The 18,687-nt window shown below is 31.3% G+C and overlaps 2 protein-coding genes across 2 annotated transcripts; both read right to left on the bottom strand.

Annotated features, from left to right (window-relative positions):
• Positions 1-495: 495 nt before the first annotated feature.
• LOC123902875 (transcription factor MYB3R-1-like) lies at positions 496-7,113 on the bottom strand. The gene is made up of 12 exons (XM_045952687.1): positions 6,749-7,113; positions 6,177-6,357; positions 5,627-5,681; positions 5,482-5,539; positions 4,958-5,052; positions 4,620-4,723; positions 4,397-4,525; positions 2,198-3,887; positions 1,775-2,079; positions 1,562-1,670; positions 1,238-1,468; positions 496-877 (listed from the first exon to the last, which is right to left on the bottom strand). Exons 2-12 carry the CDS (start codon positions 6,257-6,259, stop codon positions 794-796), a joined length of 2,943 nt encoding a protein of 980 aa, XP_045808643.1. The 5' UTR covers positions 6,260-6,357; positions 6,749-7,113; the 3' UTR covers positions 496-793.
• Positions 7,114-8,773: 1,660 nt separating this feature from the next.
• On the bottom strand, positions 8,774-16,289 carry LOC123902874 (la protein 1). The gene is made up of 11 exons (XM_045952686.1): positions 16,005-16,289; positions 15,845-15,923; positions 14,749-14,898; positions 14,273-14,415; positions 13,815-13,963; positions 13,332-13,433; positions 12,813-13,248; positions 12,352-12,499; positions 12,103-12,181; positions 11,847-12,007; positions 8,774-8,919 (listed from the first exon to the last, which is right to left on the bottom strand). The coding sequence occupies exons 1-10, from the start codon at positions 16,053-16,055 to the stop codon at positions 11,905-11,907; spliced, it is 1,440 nt and encodes a 479-aa protein (XP_045808642.1). The 5' UTR covers positions 16,056-16,289; the 3' UTR covers positions 8,774-8,919; positions 11,847-11,904.
• Positions 16,290-18,687: the final 2,398 nt, after the last annotated feature.

Below are 18,687 nucleotides of genomic sequence, written 5' to 3'. Positions count from 1 at the left end.
TATCTTTATTTTTTTATAAGATGATAAAGTTTAAAGTGAAGAAATGACCCATCAATCCGATCTAAGAGATTTAGGAATAAGAATATCCCATTGAATGTTTTTGTTCTGGCGTTTGTTACAAAATAAATTTACCAAAGGACAAAAGTGGTGTGTCAATTGGTTGAGAGAGATATCAAGTATGCAAAATTGGTTAGTGGTGTTTAGTCATATGAAAAAATATATTTGATTTTGCAAATGAAAAAAAAATGGTATAGTTGATGATGATTTAACAGATTAACATTTTTCAATATCAACAAGGTGCATCCTTTTTTCAAGAACTTGTGAGATGGATGACCCTCTTGAAGTTTCTTAGAATATGTAGGTTGAAAATATTTGCAGTAGTTCATGTAAAAAATGACAAGAGGAAGAGGTACAGTGTATTACTAAACAATGAAAAATCTTCAAATTCGACCGGAGAAGCAATAGTGACAAGTTTAGTTCCCTTTAGAATCCGAATGAGAAAAATAATCCAAAATTTGCTCTTTCCCATTTTAGTACTTCTCTATAAGTACTGTAAGATAACATAAGTAACGATTCGGGAGAAAAGCCGGACCATTTTTTGTCATTGTAATTTTGTTATTACAAGAAGAATTTTTAAATGAGTCAATTACAAATGAAGTCTAGGAACTGATAATGACGAACTGATCTTACAAATGGTACATACATACATATATAACGAAGCCTGAACAGCCGAAGCCATGATTGACAATGGACTATCTACAATCCTTCGAAAAATGTGAAGCGGTTGAGAAGCTCATTGCTCACTAGCTGAGGATTTGCTGCTATCACCCTTTTCTGGTGTTCCGCATTCACTAAAATCAAGCATGCGACACTCAACCTGAGGGAAAAACAAACAATCCCATTAAGCTATGTAAGATATTAGCAGAAAGTGAGGTTTATCGGAAATAATCTCGAATGTTACATGGTGAGATGTGAGACACCAACAAATATCACTTTGTGTTTGATAAAGAACACACTGTGACTCTTGTCAGCAGTTTTTTTGTTATGAATAAATGGATGGGATCGGGATTCGCTGATGTTTAATGATCAAGACAGAGATACCACCAAAAATCACTTCATGTTAAATTTAAAAATACCGCTACTCTTTCCAACATTTTTATGTAACATGAAAAGATTAGATATTGCATGAAAATAAGGGAAGGAAGCATAGATGAAGGATGATTAAATTCAACTTTACCAAATCATTTGAAGTATATTTAGAACTGTTTGCCTTGCTAGGATTGTTGTTTTCCTCGTCGCTATTCTTATCGTTTCCAGATGCATCTTTAGGTAATGCTTTAGGAGTATCATTTTTCAAAATCTCCTGTGCATTTTCGTATGTTGCAGCAGTTTGTTCACCGACCTGTTGTAACAACCCGATAGCATCGTAACTTTTATCACCTCCCGGACTCTTGAAAAATCCAAAATCCTGAAAACATGTTTACTGTTATCAGCAAGTCAAAGGTAAAATATAGTTTGAAGATCATTACAGACAGTAGTTATCCAACAGAACCAAAAGTACCTCAATTGTTAATTCAGGATTGGGGCTACAGAGAAAAGTATTCCTGAGCCAAGGAGATTTCCACGGAGAAGGTGATTCAAAACCTTTCCCGAAAGGTGTTCCACCAAATCTGCCATTAAAGAAGCAGACAGTCAGAAACAGTGTGAGCATTCATCCAAAATAAAATGAAAATACTAAATTGACATCAATAACAAGAAATTTAAAGAACATTACATGCTACACGTTTCAAAACCTCCATCATTTTTACTCTGATCACTCAAATTCGCTCCAGGAGCTTTTACACGAGTAACTGAAACTGTAAGATTTTCATGCTCCTTTGCACGAACACAAGGAGAGCTAAACCTTGAGCATTGGTTCTCAGAAGATAATTTTGAAGGGATGCTCTGGTTTGGAGCTATTTCCGAGCTCCTATTGTTCGAGTTTCTGGGAACTCTGTCTCTAAAACCAACTTGGTCAGATGAATATAATGAAAGGTCGTTCCTATCATGTTCAGACAAAACTCCAGAAGATTGATGCGCCTGATAAACAGAAAAAAAAGGAGTGAAAAGTAGTCTAACAAAGAAATAAGAGAGGCAGAAGTAACGCTAGATTACAAACAATTACAATAAGAGGAGATGAACTGTACATAGTACTTACGTTCTCAGCAGCAGCGTCAATCTTCATTTTCGAATCGACAGCAAAAGGTTGCTTCTTAACCTTACCAGGAGAATTACTGTCAAGAGCATCTCTTTGAGACTTATTTTCTTCCAAAATTACAGATTTAATTGTCTCCTCTACTTGTTTACCTTTATCAGCTTCTCCACAATTTTCTTTATCGTCATCAAAACCAGAAGCCACAGAATTTTGCTTTTGCAATGAAGATGGAGAAAGTATATCTGCTTCCAAACTAGAAAAAGCTTCAGCCAAAGAGGATGTCATGTCAGTCTCAAGTTTCTTACCAATTCTTTTATTTGAAAGTGGCGATAACAAATCCCGGCACCGTTTCTTTAATATTGATGGTGTACCCGTAAAAGTTTTAGCAGCACTTTTCAATAATGCTTCTGGACTATCATCACGAGAAGGCGAGTCCCACAACCTTGACGGAGTCAGGCAGTTCATAGAAGACATCATCAACTGGCGGATACCCAGAGGACTAAATTCTTGTTGCATATCACCCCCAGATTGTACAAGATCACAGCTCAAGAAAGGAATGTCCAAGCTTGGAAAACGGGGAGGTTCATAACATAGTGCTCCGTTGTCCTCCTTTTTTGTGTCCTTGTTTGGCTTTTCATCTGTTGGATAACAGGTTTGCTTAACATCTTGCATTACTGTACTATCTATAGCATCAATACAACGAGAACTGGATGTGTCGTTGGCATAAGTGAAGTCATCATGTGCTCTGGAGACAAACTGTCGATCCTCATGCTCAGCAGAATGCACTGGACGGGTAGATTGGGAGGATAACATTCCTTTAAAATTATTAGAACACTGAGGACAAGATATTGGCTGAGTTGAGGTTCCACCAGTTTCGGAAATCTGAATATGACATGATTGACAAACCGCAGGGTGACCAGAAAATTCAACAGCATCAACACCTTTATTATAATCTCCAGGGATAAAACATCTATCATTTTTTGCCTCTGAAAACAGGACTCTGCAACATTCGTCGTCAGTTATCAACATATGATCTGGTTTAGCAGAATCCATAGATGCAGTTTCCATGGGTGTTGAAACAGCTAAATCCACTGAAGTTTGATATGGAACATTCACCAAGCCGCATATTCCACTAGGTTCTGTACAATCTCTTTGCAACTGCGAGGAGTCCTCCCCTAATTCCATTGATGAAATATTGGGCAAGGAATGTAAATTAAACTGGTCATCCTCATTTGTAGAATTTGGTTCATGCATACGTTCACTGAATTCAGAAGAACATGCATCATGATGAGCAATTTCTGAGATGCATAAAGTAACAGCGTCAATTGCTAGATAACATGGCTCTGAACAGGATGCTTGACTTGGACTATGATCCGTCGCAAGACTACATTCTTCATTTGGCCTATATCCCCCTACAGTTTGTGAGTCAACACTGGTCATCTCTCTAGTGGATGGAAATTGGAGAGCATTGGGTGACTCGTGGCTACACTCTAAAAATTCATCTCCTTCAGTCCCCTGAAGAACATTATCTTCTTCCTTACATTGCAACCTTGAAGATGTTGCAACCATTGGTTGACTAGGATTTCCAACATGAGGTACAGACTGAAACTGAGTAAGCAGGCCTGATGCCAAGTAAGAATCCAATTTCTTTTTGACCGAACTGTTCCAGTGGTTTTTAATAGCATTGTCTGTCCTGTTTCCATAAAAGCACAAGTATGTCACTAAATCTAGAAGCATGTCGATAAGCAGAAGACTGAGAATGAACTAGAAGAACATGCATCATGATGATGAGCAATTTCTGGGGTGCATAATGTTCGATATTGGGCAAGGAATGTAAATTAAAATGGCCATCCTCATTTGTGGAATTTCCAGGTTCATGCGAGTATTGTTCATATATTTCAGAAGAACATGCATAATGATGAGCAGAAGACCGAGAATGAACTAGAATTTAAAATTAAAAAACCAGGCACCGAGGGACATCATTTGGATCCCCTGTAGTTACTACAGGAGTAGGAGGAATGATAGGATCTTAATCAATATTTAAGACTTTTATTTTGTCTGTCTTTATCACAACAGAACCTGCAGTACCTTGGTATCTGATTAAATCAGTCCCATAACACATATGATTAAGAACTATGACCACACATGGTAGTGAAGCATGTTCCATTTTCTCAATAGTAATATTATTAAATATGTATCTACCTTCCAGGCAAAAACTTCGTTAATTCCGCCCATTTGTTCCCATAAATCTGATGAGCATGTATTAGAGCCAACTCCTCTTCCTGTGTCCATGCTTCCTTGTTTATAGCAGGATTAAGATGATTATGCCACCTAATAAGATTTTACAAATTATATTAATCAAAATTGCAAGCAAAAGATACTCCGATGATATATGAAAGAGTTAGTGGAAACCCAATGGCCATACCTTTCTCGACATTGCTTCCCAATACGTCCAGGTAAATGTTGTGCGATAGTTGACCACTTTTTAGGCCCATATTTGTTCACCAATTCAATCATCACTTCATCCTCCTATTTAAATATTTAGATTAGTAGATATCTGACTAGAAAGATAATATAATCCAAGGTCACATCAAAATGAAAATAATGTGGAAACCAAGGATAGAGTTCTGGCTCACATGCTCAAAGAAACTCTAATAACAGATATTGGTTTATCGTTAGGTAAGGTAAGAACTAAAAGAGAGACTGAACCACTTCTACATGTAGAGATATAAGATTAACACACAGACTGAAGGTATAGATTACCTCTTTAGACCATGGCCCTTTTACAAGTTCGGGATTCAACACTTTCTGCCACCTATGTAAGCATTGGACATCAGTTCTATCCTTGAAACACTCCGCTTCAGACATATATAAGTACCAATTAGACAAGTTATGAAACATGTATCAAAACAAATTTGCATAAGCTAAACACTGCTTTAAGAAGGTTAACAAGTAGATAAATTACTCCATATAAAAAAGAAAAGCTAATAAAATTTGAGAGAGTAGAGCTACAAAAAACATGTTTTGAGGACCTAAAGTTGGTTTTATGCTCTATACATCAGAAACTGATACGAAAAATCCCACCCCTACAGTACAGAATTTTTTATTTCATTTAAATCAGTGCAATTAAGTCTACCAATATGTAACTGAAGAAAACCTTGGAGGTATATAACTTAAGAATGGAAACATGCAATTGCACTTAATACTGCAAGCCAGTGGTGATAGGTCATTTCACGAATAATTTCATATATAATCATAATGAATAAATTGAAACATCAATATGATACCTATTTTTTTCCAATTTTTTCCTTGGAAACGCTGAACAGCAAGCCGCAATGTCTCATCCTGCAAGGGAAAAAAAGATATTAAAAATAAAATCATTATCAAATGGAAGAATGATCAGTTATGCTGTTCGAGTATCCAAAACATCACCTCTTCGGGAGTCCATTGCCCTTTTGTAGAACGCCTTGCAGGACCAGTAGTCCTCCTACAAAAAGATTTTTAACTATTAGAAAAAAACTTCCTTAACCCCATCATCAATGTCTCAAACCAGAAGATACTTAATATGTGATTACCTACTATAACTCACACCTATAAAATATCAGTAATTGAACATTAGTGATTCGATGAAAATGGAAAACACAGGCAGTACAAGGACAAGGCAGGAAGATAACTATAACTTTGAAATTGAACTTTTCAAACCTCACCTATTATAACTCGGTAACTTTGGCTCTAGAAAAGAACATGTTTATAAATCTCATCCAGTTTCGAAATAATTTGCAACTCTTCAATGATAAATATGTCGACTATTAAAAGGCTACAAGTGCTATAGACACCAACAAATAATGCCTTGTAGCTATAAAGATACCGAAGGAGCACGTACCAATTTCTCCATTAAAAACACTCAAAATGAAGTAAACATAAACATTTCTTAAAAATATTCAATCAAAACAAGAAATCTGTTGCAGACGTTTATGCTTACCCGTGCAATGCTGCTCTAATTTTCTGAACACCGTCACTGTGTCCATCCACCTGAGAGACGGCCATTTTTTGGTCACCGTCCATAATTTTCTAGCAAACAAGTACAAAAGCATACCCCAATTCCCACTCTACCGCAAACCATTATAGTTACAAACTCTTCAAAAAGCAGGCAGATCAAACTCCTGCACAAAAAAAAAAGGAAAAAAAAACCACATCAATCATCAATCAAAACAAAAAACAAATCAACATTGTAAATCAACCAAAAATCAATTCCAAAATGAAAAAATAATAATTTCTCAAACACTTTCATTCATACACCACATTAACATAGCTTAATTATAAAGCTGCTACAGTGATATACTAAAATCACATTAGTCAACCCTATCTGAAAACCTAATCAAGTTCAAATTGAAGTTATCAGCAACCAAAAAATCGAAGTTTGAAAAATGCATCACTGAATAAGGTAAATGATAAGAAATCAAGCAAAAACAAAATTCAAATTCAAAAATTGAGTCAACACAACTAGAAAAACTAAAGAAATGCAGAAAAAAAATCAAAGAAATGAAAACTCACCGAACAGAATTTGATATCAAAGAAGATTAAGAAATCAACAATTCGCATATTCAGATCCAAGAACACAGAGATATTCAAAATGTAACAGTGTTTTGTGTTCAAACAAAAAAGGCGGACTCGACAAGTTTTTGTTTTCAAACCCTATGCTTTTTCGTTCTTCTAGTTGTTGTTGTTGTTCTTCTTCAACAAATATTATACAATATATTTAATGTAACGTTGTTGTGTTTTGGTTCTCTTTTTCAATTTTTCAAATATGTTTAACCGACAATTTTTGTTAATCACACACTCAAATTACATGTTTTTTTTCTCTTCAAATGAAATGGTCAACAAACTAAATCTTTTTAATTTGAGTGTTTTATGAGAATATTTTCCATTTTTTATAGTAGTTATTGTTATTTTCTATTTTTTTTTTGGTGTTTTTATGGTTTTTAATGTAGTTTTAATGATAACAAATAAAGAAAAAGAAGACAATTATTGATGCACTTGTTTAACTTTGGAAATGATAACGATTACCAAAGGTCAAAAATATAAAAATTATGCGCATGATATTTTTGCAAATGAAAAAATAACAATTTTTTTCTTTTAAAAGATATCCAAAAGAAATGTGTATTCTTTTCAATTTTCAATTTTTTAAGAAGGCAAAAAAATATATTAAATAAAAAAGGCACAAGGAATGTCTAGAGGTAAAAGTACAAAAAATAGACACCAAATAAAAAGAGATGAAACTCAACCCACCACAATCTATATACAAGCAGTTGGATTAGACAACCAAGGATTTAAGTCGTAACAAAAACATTTATGCTTAACTTTCAACCACCACCATATTGTAAACCAATGTGGTTGCTAACCAGATTGCTTGCATGTAGCTTCTCGAAATTTTGCAAAAATTATGTGTCCCTCAAAACTGAGAAGCCAAAGCTATAACATTATCAAGAAGGACACAAGGAACCCTTAGCCACAAAATTATACCTCCAATCCGCCGCATATACATGACAATTCAGGAATAAATGGTTCATATCATCAATTATATTACACCCGGCCAAACACAAAATAGAATCATTACGGAGACACCCATGAGTAAATAATTTTCATTCTTACCTTAAATTGTTCGTACTATTTAGCGCTTCTCTTTGACTATTATTGAAATTTTTGTATCTCTCATCATAATCACTTAACATATTTATATGATAAATTTGACACACCATACCATAATTTACATTTTTCAATATTCAAAATTAGAAATCTATTGAAATTTTTAAGGATACTCCCCTATTTTTTTAATATTCCAAAATATATTTTCAAAATTAAATAATTAAGTTACCAACTTAAGTCATCTATTGTTATGCTTTATCATTGATACAATATGATGTAATTTACTCAAAAATATGGTACTCTCTCCAGTTCTTTTTATAAGAAATAAAAGAGAAAATATTTTTGATCATTTTTATAAAAAACTTTGCGGGATTATATTGATATACATAATCACAAAGCAATTCAATCAATGGATTTAAATTTCCTACATTTACAGTATTATTTATGATGTTTATAATCTTTTCTACATTTAATATTTCTTTCCCTATTTTGTTTTCCGTTGCAATTTAAATGCGGTGAATTTAGGGAAATCAAATCTAGAGAATTCAATCCTCATTCAATTTTCACTCCAATGATAAACTATGGATAGAAGTCAAAATGGGTCCCACAAAAAAATTGCATATAATTTCTCTCAATGTCATATGGATCATAACCGTAAAAAAAAGGTAACAATAATAATAACTTTTTAATCAAAGTTCCAAGCTAAAAATAAGCTAAATCCAAAGAGACCCTTAATGGATCTACTTGCCTATAATGATCCTTAATTAAACATTCTTTTAAAGGAAGGTTATAAAGACCTTTCTTCTATTTGCCTAGTGCGATAATAAAGTGTCTTTTGTTAAAAAAAAAAGTAATAAAAATTCCCCATCTACTTCGTTTATCAAGATTCATTCAAAATCTCGTCCAATAATTATGATTATAAACTGTTTTAAATACCCAAAATAAACTTATGGATATTAAAGTACCTACATCACTGTTAACTTACCAAAATTAATTCAAAAATACCACGAGAAAGTATCATATAATTAATTGTTTTACATGCCAAATTGCAACTTAACAAAAATACTGTTTTACAATAAGGTGAACACTTCGGTACACATATTATGTGGATGTGTACCGATACACCGCTGATGTGGTTAACAAATGGCAATCATTTATTGCAGATTTTATTTCTTTATTAGGTTTTCTACATATATTTTTTTTACACAAAATTTCTATATTAAACATTACTTTTTAATATTTACAAATGTATCATTCACATAAATATAATCATCAATCATCTTCCACAATAAATCAAAGTATGCATCAAATCTTTCAACCTAGATTTTTCAACTTTTTTTTAACAAGATTCAAATAATGTAATATTATAATAATATTATAATATGATTTTAGTATTTTAAAAACATATGGTATTTTCTTAAAAAAAAATAACGTATGATTTTTTTTTGTCAAGTATTATTATTATTGGATCTACCTAATGTTTTAATATTCTATAAAAAAAATATGATTTTAATATTTTAACTTGTTTAAAAGTTCGTGCATTCGTATGAACTTTTTGATTTTTACTATGATTTTAATATGTTAATAAATTTAACTTATTGATTTTTGATAATTATATGTCTCGTGTTTGATTTTGTTAATAAATTATAATTATTAATGATAAATATTTATTCAATTTTTTTATGTATCAGTGATAAATATTTGTCTTGTGTGTTTTTTTATATTTATAATCACTAAGAACTTCTTCTTTTTTTCTTTTTTTTGTTATAAATTAAATGATTCTATATATCAAGGTAGGAATAGATATTCCAACAATGTTGGCACCCCTATCATTTTCTGTCTTCCACTTATAGCTCATTTTATTATTAAAAAGAAGAAAAATAAGATAATTACAAGTGGGGACTAGGTCTTACCCTAAGTAAATAAACGTAGAACAATGAAGCATACAAACTCTTATCTAATCCTATAAGACAAAATAGAAGTCCCTAGTATCTATTAAGGCGATGAACCAACCGTCAGCATGGAACGACACACGTACCCACTACTCCCTACTACAAGCAACAAGTGATGATGACTTTTTCAAACTAAATAGTTTGAAATCATGAAATGATACAATTATTGAGATAGACCCGACAAAGTGGGAACTTTGCATCAACCTCTGACAAATCAAATATTGTTAAAGTAACCCAGAACTAATTGAACGCCGGATCGAGGGATGATCAGTCAATGGGGCCGAGTCCCACAAGCATAGGAAAGACCAAAAACACCAGCAACTACTACCATAAACACGGGGTATCTACGTACCTAATCCTTTCAAGTATATCAGACCAAATTGGGTCTTGATGAGTCTAGCTCGTGAGTAGCTTCAAACAAAACAGCGCATACATAAATGACATTAGGGAATAAAGTTAGGACGTTGTTTTAATATTAGGTTTTATGTTTTATTAAACAATATAAAACAAAACATTTATATAATATAAAGACAAACATATGTGATTAACAAGATGATCATTTTTCTTGTGGTAAGATGTATGCTTTGTTAATGTATGACCATGGTTTCTAATCACTCATGGGCCAATTTTTATTTTACTTTTTATTTTTTCATAAATTTTTAATCTTTAGAAAATTTCGATCTTTTAAGGGCCTATTTAAATTAATTTATTTTTTAGTTTATAAAAAATAACTCTTTTTTTTGTTTGTTTTTGAAACAAAATAAAAAATAACTTGTACAAATAAATAATGGTCAAATCTCAACCAACTGAACTAACCATTACTTAAGAATTCCTCATGGACCAAATTTTATTTTGCTTTTATTTTTTAGCTTATAACAAATATTTTATACAAATAAGTAAACTTTTATATTAATTTATAAGTTTTACCTAACAAAAATTGTATCTTCATAAGTTATTTTTTCATAAATACTTTGACAAGCTTGTGAATAATACATAAGAGTTTATTTATTTGCGTAAGTGGTTCAACTTGACCTAATTGAAATAATACAAAAAGTTCATTTACAAAACTTTTGTATTTTTCAAAATGAGATGAATTAAATATGAATTTTCTAAATCAAAATATCAAAATAAAAGTAAAGAATATTTAATTTGACCTAAAAATCAAATTTTGAGCTCCTTATTTTTGGACAAACTTTTTATAATACTCTATATATAAATTTGCAAAATCATCATAACTATACATCAACTTAACAACATGACTAAAATTGCATGCATAGATATTTTGTAGGGATAAAAACATGATATTCATTTATGAAGAAGAAAAATTAAATTTAGTAATTTTGCAGAGACAAAAAACAATTATATACCTGCTAATCCGAATCTGATGCCCATATAGAGTATTACAAATGACTAAATATTAATAGTATTACAATAAAATATATACACATTATAAATTATAAATTTTTTTGTGCAAAATAAATAAATAAATAAATGCATTTTAATAATTATATGTATTAATAACCAATAACATTAAAACAAAAATTGAAAGTTAATAATATTGAAATATATTAAAATCATAGTTGGATCCAACAACAACAACCACAACAACAACAACAATAATAATAATAATAATAATAATAATAATAATAATAATAATAATAATAATAATAATAATAATAATAATAATAATAATAAGTTGTTAAAATCTTACGTGTTTTTGAAAAGAAAATAATACCATATGTTGTTAAAATACTAATATCATATTATTTGATAGGATATTATAATAATTTCAAAATATTTTAATCTTGTTAAAATAATTGTTTTAAAAAACGTGAAAATCTTGGTTAAAAGATTTGATTTATATTGTGGAACAAAATTGATTGTTATATTTATGTTAAGGATATATTTGCAAATATTATAAAATAGTGTTTAATATAGAAAATGTAATAAAGAAACAAAATCTGCATTAAATATCTGCCACTTGTTAACCACATCAGCGGTGTACCGGTACACATCCACATAATAAGTGTACCGAAGAATTCACCTTACAATAAACCACAAAATCTGAAACTAGCTGAGAACAAAATCAGGCAAAAACCCTTGATGCAGCTACTAACCCCTTTGCATAAATTTTCTAAATTTATTTGGGCGACCTCCTCCAGAATCATTATCTCTATGCCGGAAATTTTTCCCTCCTCTACCATGCCTTCCTCCCCTGAAAATAGATTATATAATAAATTACTATTCTACCCAGTGGCCGCGTCAGAAAAAGACATATTCAAAGATAAGACATGGTTGAGTGCCACCTACCTTCCTCGGTTACTAAAGCTTTCTCTGCGCTGATCTTGCTTACCACGAAGCTTGCTCCAGTATTCTTTTTCAGCCTCACCTAATTTCATAGCAAACAAGAATAACTCTCAGGGTCTGATTGGTTCAAACATGAGGAGGGGAGGGTAAGTATGAATATTTCCAAAGATAATATAAATCAATGCCTCAAAAGAGTTTACGAACACGTGAAACCGAATTGATCGAAAAATTAGATGTGAAAATGAAACTAACCGGTCACTGGATCTAGAATAGCAATAAAATTCTTCACAGCCAATCCCCCGATTTCAGAAATAACTGCAGCAGTACGTGCTTTCTGAGCGGCTTCAGGTTCATCAAACCGAATGAATCCTGACTCATCTCCCATATTGAAATCTATGTACTGTGCAGTAAACATGAATATCAAATTAATATGCATGTCTTAAGCCAAGAAATTCAAATCCAGTTTTAAGCAAATTCAAAATGGTTGATATGATAAATGATAATCGTCATTTATTTAGTAATCAGAGTGAGACAAAATGGTCTAATATCTAAACCACCATTAGGGTATTCAAACAAAAGGAAAAAAAATCCTTTTAAAAGTGCAAAACTCTTGCCTCTTTATATATATATAAAGAGGCAAGAGTTTTAACTTATAAACAATAAACGAATGAATAAAGTCCCAACAGCAGGAGATGGGGTTAAACCAAAATTACCTTAACATCACCAAACTTCTGAAAGACAACCTTCAAATCCTCACGTAAGACAACATCAGAGTCGCTCTTGTAAGAAGCAGCTGTTTTTTTTTCAGTCTCCTGACCCTTCTTTTCTTCAGCTTCAGCAGCCTTTCCTTCATTAACCCCATTGTTTTCTTGGCCCTTTTCTTCAACGTCAGCCTCCTTTACTTCTTTCACCCCATTGTTTTCTTTTTCCTTTTCTTCGCCTTCAGCCTCCTTTGCTTCATTCCCACCATTGTTTTCTTTATCATTGTCATTATCTTCGGACTTCGCAGCAACTTCAGCGGGCTTTTGTTCATCTGTCTTGGTGACACCATTATTTCCATTGGCTTGTTTTTCAGTGCAATTCTTTTCTGCAGGAACTTCATCGGAACTGCTCTTTAGTTTGAAGGCTATAAGTAAGCCTTTAGGGTAGCTATGATAAACACAAATGAACTCAATCAGTTTAACGGTATATTATGGTTGGGGGTACGAGTTAAAAGAATGTAAGAATCTTACTCTTCTTCTGAATTTGTGTTATCTTCATGGTTTGAATCCGCAGGTTTATGATACTTTGCATGTTTTTCCAATTCTTTTTCTCTTTCTGCATCAAAGTCCTTCCTGCATTTCATAAATATATATACAGTATTAATAGACAATAAGCATTTGCGTATATAGATAAGAGACAGCCTTACACCCCCAAAATTCACAGGTTAGTAAAAAGTAAAAACCCATTTTCACAAGCTAGATGTAAGGAGCATCATAATTATGCTCTAAAAAAACTGTTATTAATTCAAGTTTTTTAATAAAAATAAAAATTAATTGACAATTTTATTGTAATATATATTTATTTGCCTAAAGGATTGACAGAAATTAGGATTATATACTCTTTGTTTACCTTCTATAAGAACCTTTCTAATATACAGAACAAAAGAAACTTTATTTCATTAAAATTCATCAATGGTCAGAGACTCGTTATTGAATCACTATAAGTATGCTTACTTTGGTTTTAATTCTAGCTCAGCACCCGCATACACCAATTTTTGCTTCAAAACTTTTTCCATTTCTTCCTCTGATGAGAACTCAACAAGGGCAGTACCACAGAAGAATTTTTTGTCTCCAACATGACGGGGCAACCGCACACTGTTGACCTGAAATTAAAATAAATTAAAATATAAGTACTTTCCACTACTTTCAGTACCATCTTCCGAACTATTTTTTGCTAAATGAATATCTAATCTAAAGAGTTCAAATATTAACAAGGAGAATCAAATGCCAGAGTTATCCAAAAGAAGTCTCATGTTTACCAAAATCATAGAGATTATGCTACAACTTCTCACCGAGAAATTTAATGAATTTACATAAAGCCTCGTCACTCAGAAGATAAGATGAGGAAACATAATGCATTAAGACTATAATGTTAGAATCTAAACCAACCATGGCATCAATGTTAATATTACCTTCGCATATTGCCCAAAGAATGACTCTACTTCTTCAAGCTTCACAGTATATTCAAATGGTGATGCAGCAATTGTTCTTATCTCAACCTGCTCAATAACCACTTCTGGCTTGGAAAGTTCAGTATTCCTTCCAACTTTGCTCCCTGAAATGCACAAATAGAATGAAATAAGTAAGTAATAAGTTATGTGTACATTCAACACAGAACATGCTGCCACAATTCAAAACAAAACATGACCCATATATGTGGATTCATACAATATATTGAATAGAGCACACTCTCCTATTCAAAATTGGAGCAAAATGAGAATGATCACACAACTATGCTTAATTAGAAGTTGCAGATTATTTAATCATGTATAGCACAAAATAAATAACTGATTGGTGTTGCCTGATTAGAACTAAATTTATCACAAAACTAAATAGAACTATTTAACACAAAAAAGGAATGGATGTGCCAAAAACGCAAGAAACTGACCATCTTCTGAGAGCTTGAGTGTAGCAGCATTTTTCAAAACTTCAGCAACAGCTTTGACAGTTTCTTCCTTGACTTCATCGGGCTTAATCTCTCCCAAATTAAGATGCTTTCGCATCCGATTAAAAGAACAAATCAAAGCCAAACTAACCACTGTGTAGTTAGAATTTCAGTTAAGACCAACAACCAAAAAAAAAACATATTGAATAAGATTTGATCAAATGAGAATAAATTGGAATACTTATTTTCCCTGGTTTGTTATTTGGTAGGAAACATTTGCAAATGCGGTCTTAGGCATCCCAGTGGACCCACAGAACACCCCAAAGAGCTTAGTCTTTTGGAGAGACTATTAGGGTAATCTCCTCTGCTAAGGTGCCTAGCTTAACCGACTAAGTCACGCCTACTAGGGCTTACCCTGCTTTTGTTAGTATTAATGAAATGAAAACCTCTATCTATTTTTATGTTTGTTATGTTGAATTGACGAAAAAAAAAACTGATTTTTAGGTCGCTAAAATGGCTAATTCTATGGTGCACAACTAAGATTGTCTTGAACCATGAACAATTTTTTTCCATCATCGGATCTATAAATCTCATCCTATTTCACTTGATCCAATGATGAGACTTACTGATCTGAAGATGAAAACAAAAATATGCATGATACAACATCTATCTCACCTGTGCACCATAAAACTAACCCACTAAAATTGAATTGAACCAGCATTCTTAAACTTTTCACCTACATATAACATTCACAACATCCCAAATATTCAACACATATTACTGTCCAACAAGAACACACGCAGTTTCATTCAATCACTTCAATTTTCTTAAATCATTATCGGTATCAACGCGTAACTATCATGTTAGCGTCCGACATCAACACATCAACAACAAATGTGGTTTCATTCAATCACTTCAATTTCTTAAATTATTATCAGCATCGACGCATAACTATCACCATTTCCTAACTATCATCACCATTGCATGTGTTTGTTATCACAACCTTAAATTAATTCAACAAAACGCTATAAATTATACCAAATTGATTAAAAAACAAAAAAGCTAAAAACATTGAAAGGGGTAAAATGGTAAAGGATACTTCCATCTTGACTTTCAGTAACAGTTTTACGCAAGAAATCATCTCTAGGAAGATTGCTATCGCTGAAATAGAACTCAACCTGTAATTTCAAACAAATTAGGGTAAATGAATAGGGACGGTAACAAAGGGAAAATGAAAAAAAATTACGGCGGTTACTGACCTGTCTTATGACTTTCTTGGTGGTTTCTTCGTCGAGAGAAGGAATCGCCATTGATTGATTGATTTGATTGATGAAACTGAAATTAGAGAGTGGCGGTTTATTAAGAGGAAGAGAGGTAGTAGTAGTGGTAGTGGGGGGAGAGAGTGTAGGGTTTTTGAGAGAGATTTTAGGTTCTTTGGTTTTGTTCAGTTTTATAAGCTCACGATGTTTAAATATGCGCGTGTGTTAGTTTTACTTCTACGGATCGTGGTTAGATTTTCTGACAAAAATAAAATAAAACGTGGTAGCGGTAGGAAATAGGAATAGTACTCTTTATTTTGACGGACAAAAAAAAAGTTGACATACTTTCAAAAAAAATTTGTCTTTTTTTTTTTAATTTGGGGGAGAAAATCAATTAAATGTAATTTCATGATAATAAGGTACCGTTTGACCCAGCTTATTTTAAACTTTTTACTTTATATAAGGAGAAGTCGGGCCAAACAATTTTTATTAAAAGTACTTGATTAAAAAAGTAGCTTAATTTATGTGTGTAAATTTAACAAATAATGAGCTTCCAACAAAGTTAGAATATGGAACTTATTTTGCCAAAAGCTAGCTTCTCGGCAAATCCCTCTTCGATTCCCACTCACCATACAGATTTATATTATGGCAAATGTTAACATGTGCATATAAGGCACATGTTAAGAATATAAATATAGAAATATTCTCTTGAAACATGTGTATTATATCTTTTAAGCATTAAATGTATTTGTAATATTAAATGCAAATTTCTAATTATAGATACATTAACATGTGCCCTGTATGCACATGTTAACAGCACCCTTATATTATTTTATTTTTTTCTAACGGTTTGACATAATGCCACAGTGAATTGTTATTATAATATGCTATCATTTTTTTTAAAACGTATTGGACATTATTATTATTATAAAAAACCTTATTCACAATTTCATAGACTAGTATTTAAATGGTAGTATAAAAATTACCAAAGAAATAAAATGAAATGATAGTATTTAAATAATATTTTTCATATGAGAGTATTAATAATAATATTTGATGAATTTTTCTCTTTAGGTTCCTTTATTGCTCTCAGCCCTCTAAATTTTCTTTTTTTTTTCTCCCTTAAGTCTAGTTCGGATTCTATTTCCCGAACCAAATATCAATTCAAAACCTATAATCTTCTCGCTGAAGTTCGGAAACAAGAACCGAACATGTCATTTATACACATCATCTATTAATTGTTGTACTTCACTTCGTCTTCTTGATTTATACTGATACAATTCAAATTATGTATACATTTTTAGTTGGATTTTGGGTCTAAAGTTAACCTTGAATCTTTCACAAAAAATTTCTACACTCATTTTGTGTCAAATATAAGGTAATTTGCATTTTGAGCCAATCATTTTGGGCATTTATATTTTGAACATTCGTAGTATAGACTGATTCAACTCAAATTATGTATTTTGAAATAGTTCAGGTTCTATATTAACACAATATATATATATATATATATATATATATATATATATATATATATTTCTTATCTTAATATCTTTTTATGTTTCTTAAATATTTAAAAAAGTACAACTTTATTAAAGTTTTTATATAAAAAAAATAATACAAAAAAATTTATTATAATTTTTTTCTTTTGTAACAAAATTCATTTTTTTCGCTGAAATACTTCTTAAAAATATTCACTTATTATACCAAAAAAATAATCTCACGTGTGTGTTTAATAATTTAGAATAAATTTTAAATAAAATATTTTATCATAGTCAATCAATTGTTTTGAAAGTAGCTTTTATCTTAATTTTTTTAAAAAAAATCCAAACAGCTTTTACTTTTCCTTTAAAGTTATACTAGTGTAAGACCCGTGCGGATGCACGAGTTTAATTAAAATATTTAATTAATACATAATCTAACAATTATTTTCAACCATAAATAGTAAAAATTATAAAGGATAAATTTTTTATAAATAAATTAAAAATAAAATTTCCCAAAGGTAAGACCAGATTATTAAAACTAATTGATATTTATATTCAAAGTCCGTACTACAGACACATGTTGCATGAGCATAAATAAATAAACTTTCAAATCATTGAAGCTAATGATAAGTTATCAAACATAATGACAATAAATCAGGTTCAATAACTTTGTCGATAAAACACATCAGAGACATGAGATTTATCACAAACAAAGTATTTCATAATATATATTTATCTTGAATGGAGGTCTTGCACATGATCGTAGATATGATGACCAATATATTCTTAATCCTTTAGCTTCTTTTTGAATCACTTTAGCACATTTGAATATTTGATCACAAAGTAATGATACAATTATTATCTGCACAGACCAACCCAAATAGATAAATTTCAATTCTAACTATAAGTAAATTACAAACCAATTAATATTCATCATCAGGAATAAGGGCATTCCACGACTTAATAAAATTACATACCATATATTAAAGAAAAATACCAAGACCTAGAAAACCATCAACAATTAATCATTAATATCAATCAAACGATACCGCGTCTACGATAATCATCGCAATCTTCACAATCTGCCAGATCTATTTCAACGACCTCAATATAAAAAACAATCTTAAATTCTTTCTCTCCAAATTGTTGTCCCATTGAAATGCAATTTTCAACAATATAGGGTTCAATATAATTAGCTA

This window comes from Trifolium pratense, linkage group LG1, assembly GCF_020283565.1.
Source record: "Trifolium pratense cultivar HEN17-A07 linkage group LG1, ARS_RC_1.1, whole genome shotgun sequence".
NCBI classification, from domain to species: Eukaryota; Viridiplantae; Streptophyta; class Magnoliopsida; order Fabales; family Fabaceae; genus Trifolium; species Trifolium pratense.
The sequence above is the reverse complement of the archived record's forward strand: the minus strand, read 5'-3'. Positions and strand labels throughout refer to the sequence as shown.